At 51.2% G+C, this 1,778-nt stretch overlaps 1 protein-coding gene across 1 annotated transcript; it reads right to left on the bottom strand.

Annotated features, from left to right (window-relative positions):
* Window positions 1-293: 293 nt before the first annotated feature.
* IE81DRAFT_349599 (hypothetical protein) lies at window positions 294-1,021 on the bottom strand (the record flags this gene model as incomplete). The annotated part of the gene is made up of 2 exons (XM_025516412.1): window positions 294-827; window positions 968-1,021. 2 exons carry the CDS (start codon window positions 1,019-1,021, stop codon window positions 294-296), a joined length of 588 nt encoding a protein of 195 aa, XP_025367243.1.
* Window positions 1,022-1,778: the final 757 nt, after the last annotated feature.

Below are 1,778 nucleotides of genomic sequence, written 5' to 3'. Positions count from 1 at the left end.
AGGGGTGTGTAAGAGCATAAAAGTGGTGCTGTGTAGAGGGCAACAGGTTGGCTTCCGCCTACAAAGGGGTGTGTAAGAGCATAAAAGTGGTGCTGAGGTGTATCTGTGTTACCAAATTCCAGGAAAGATGCACCGTATCAGCTTAGCGGGAAGGTCTGTTACGATCTTGACGTCGAGCGGCACTTACGAGAAGCCGTGCCAGCGGTTGTTAAAGTTGTGTCAGGGGAAAAGGGCAGCTGAGGACCTTGAGAGGAGAACAATCGTCCTGACATTGTGTTTCTCGAGAAGAAGTATCAAAAGGTTGCGTTGTCGATGTGAAAGAAGCGGCGGAGAGATTGAGATTTGGCAGAGATGAAGAGAGACGGAAAGGCAAATCGAGCGAGCGAGGTCAAGCCACTTTGAAAGAGACCAAACCTTGATGCTTGAGCATGCTCATGCTCATGCTCCCCCTCATGCTCATGCTCCCCCTCATGCTCCTGCTCATGCTCATGCTCCAGCTCCGGCTCATGCTCCTGCTCATGCTCATGCTCCCCCTCATGCTCCTGCTCATGCTTGTGCTTGTGCTTCTGCTCAGGGTACTGCTCCTCCTCATGCTCCTGCTCATGCTCCTGCTCATGCTCATGCTCCAGCTCCGGCTCATGCTCCTGCTCATGCTCATGCTCCCCCTCATGCTCCTGCTCATGCTTGTGCTTGTGCTTCTGCTCAGGGTACTGCTCCTCCTCATGCTCCTGCTCATGCTCCTGCTCATGCTCCTGCTCATGCTCCTGCTCATGCTTGTGCTTGTGCTTCTGCTCAGGGTACTGCTCCTCCTCATGCTCATCCTTGTCCTTCAAAGTGTATCAAGGATGACACCAATCACAGTGTTGCGCTTTGATGGCCTCCTCCAGAGCGGTCAGACTTCACTGAGGACAGTGCTGCAAAACAGCGAAATCCAGTGACATCAGAGTCAAGACTCCAACACACTCACTTCTTCAAGCTTCAAATGCTGGACAGCTGGCTGTCCGGAACAGGCCCCTACCATGTTGTCCGCATACAAAGCCAGAGCAGGAGCAGGAACATCTCAAAGACATCAACAGACAAGCAAGCAGCCAGGCTAACTTGCAAATGTACAGTACAAGCTGCAGAAGAGGCAGAGACAGTTTTGCCATCTTGCAGCACCCTCTTGTTTGCAGTGCAGTCAGGTGGACTTGATGGTGCGCAGTGCGATTGTTGTGACCACCGACTGCAAGGGACAAAAGGTTGATAGCATCATTGGCAAGGAAGCCTACCTTTCTTTGCCTGTTTGATGTTTGCGCTGGCTATGAGATGGACAACAACGCAGGACAAGATGCTGGCTGGAAGGACAAGCTGCTTTGCACAGCTCAAGGGTGTGCGCAGGGCAGAACGTGCATACAGCCCATGGAGATTGAAAGCATTCATGCTTGCAGCTTGGCTGAGGTTCTAACAGACCAAAGCAGTGCATGGAAGAAGTGTCAAGCAAGAATGGTCAATGAGCATAGGTCACGCAATGGTCTAAATGGACATGACGCGGTTGCTCAAGCTCCAATTGCTGGACAGCAAAAGACCTGACCAATCAGTCCACAAGGGCAGAGCAGGAGCAGTAGAAGCTGAAACAGGTGTAGTAGGAACAGCACTTTTCAGTGGCTCCTGTGCGTTTTTTTTTGATGTGCCTGTGATCCTTATTCATAGCACTCTGATGCTGCAAATCTGATCCACAAATTTATAAATTTGGGGTGCAGGCCAAGGGGAGATGGGCACAGATACTACCAACAACACCA

The sequence above is a fragment of the Ceraceosorus guamensis genome (genome assembly GCF_003144195.1).
Source record: "Ceraceosorus guamensis strain MCA 4658 unplaced genomic scaffold IE81scaffold_81, whole genome shotgun sequence".
Lineage (NCBI taxonomy): Eukaryota > Fungi > Basidiomycota > Exobasidiomycetes > Ceraceosorales > Ceraceosoraceae > Ceraceosorus > Ceraceosorus guamensis.
The sequence above is the reverse complement of the archived record's forward strand: the minus strand, read 5'-3'. Positions and strand labels throughout refer to the sequence as shown.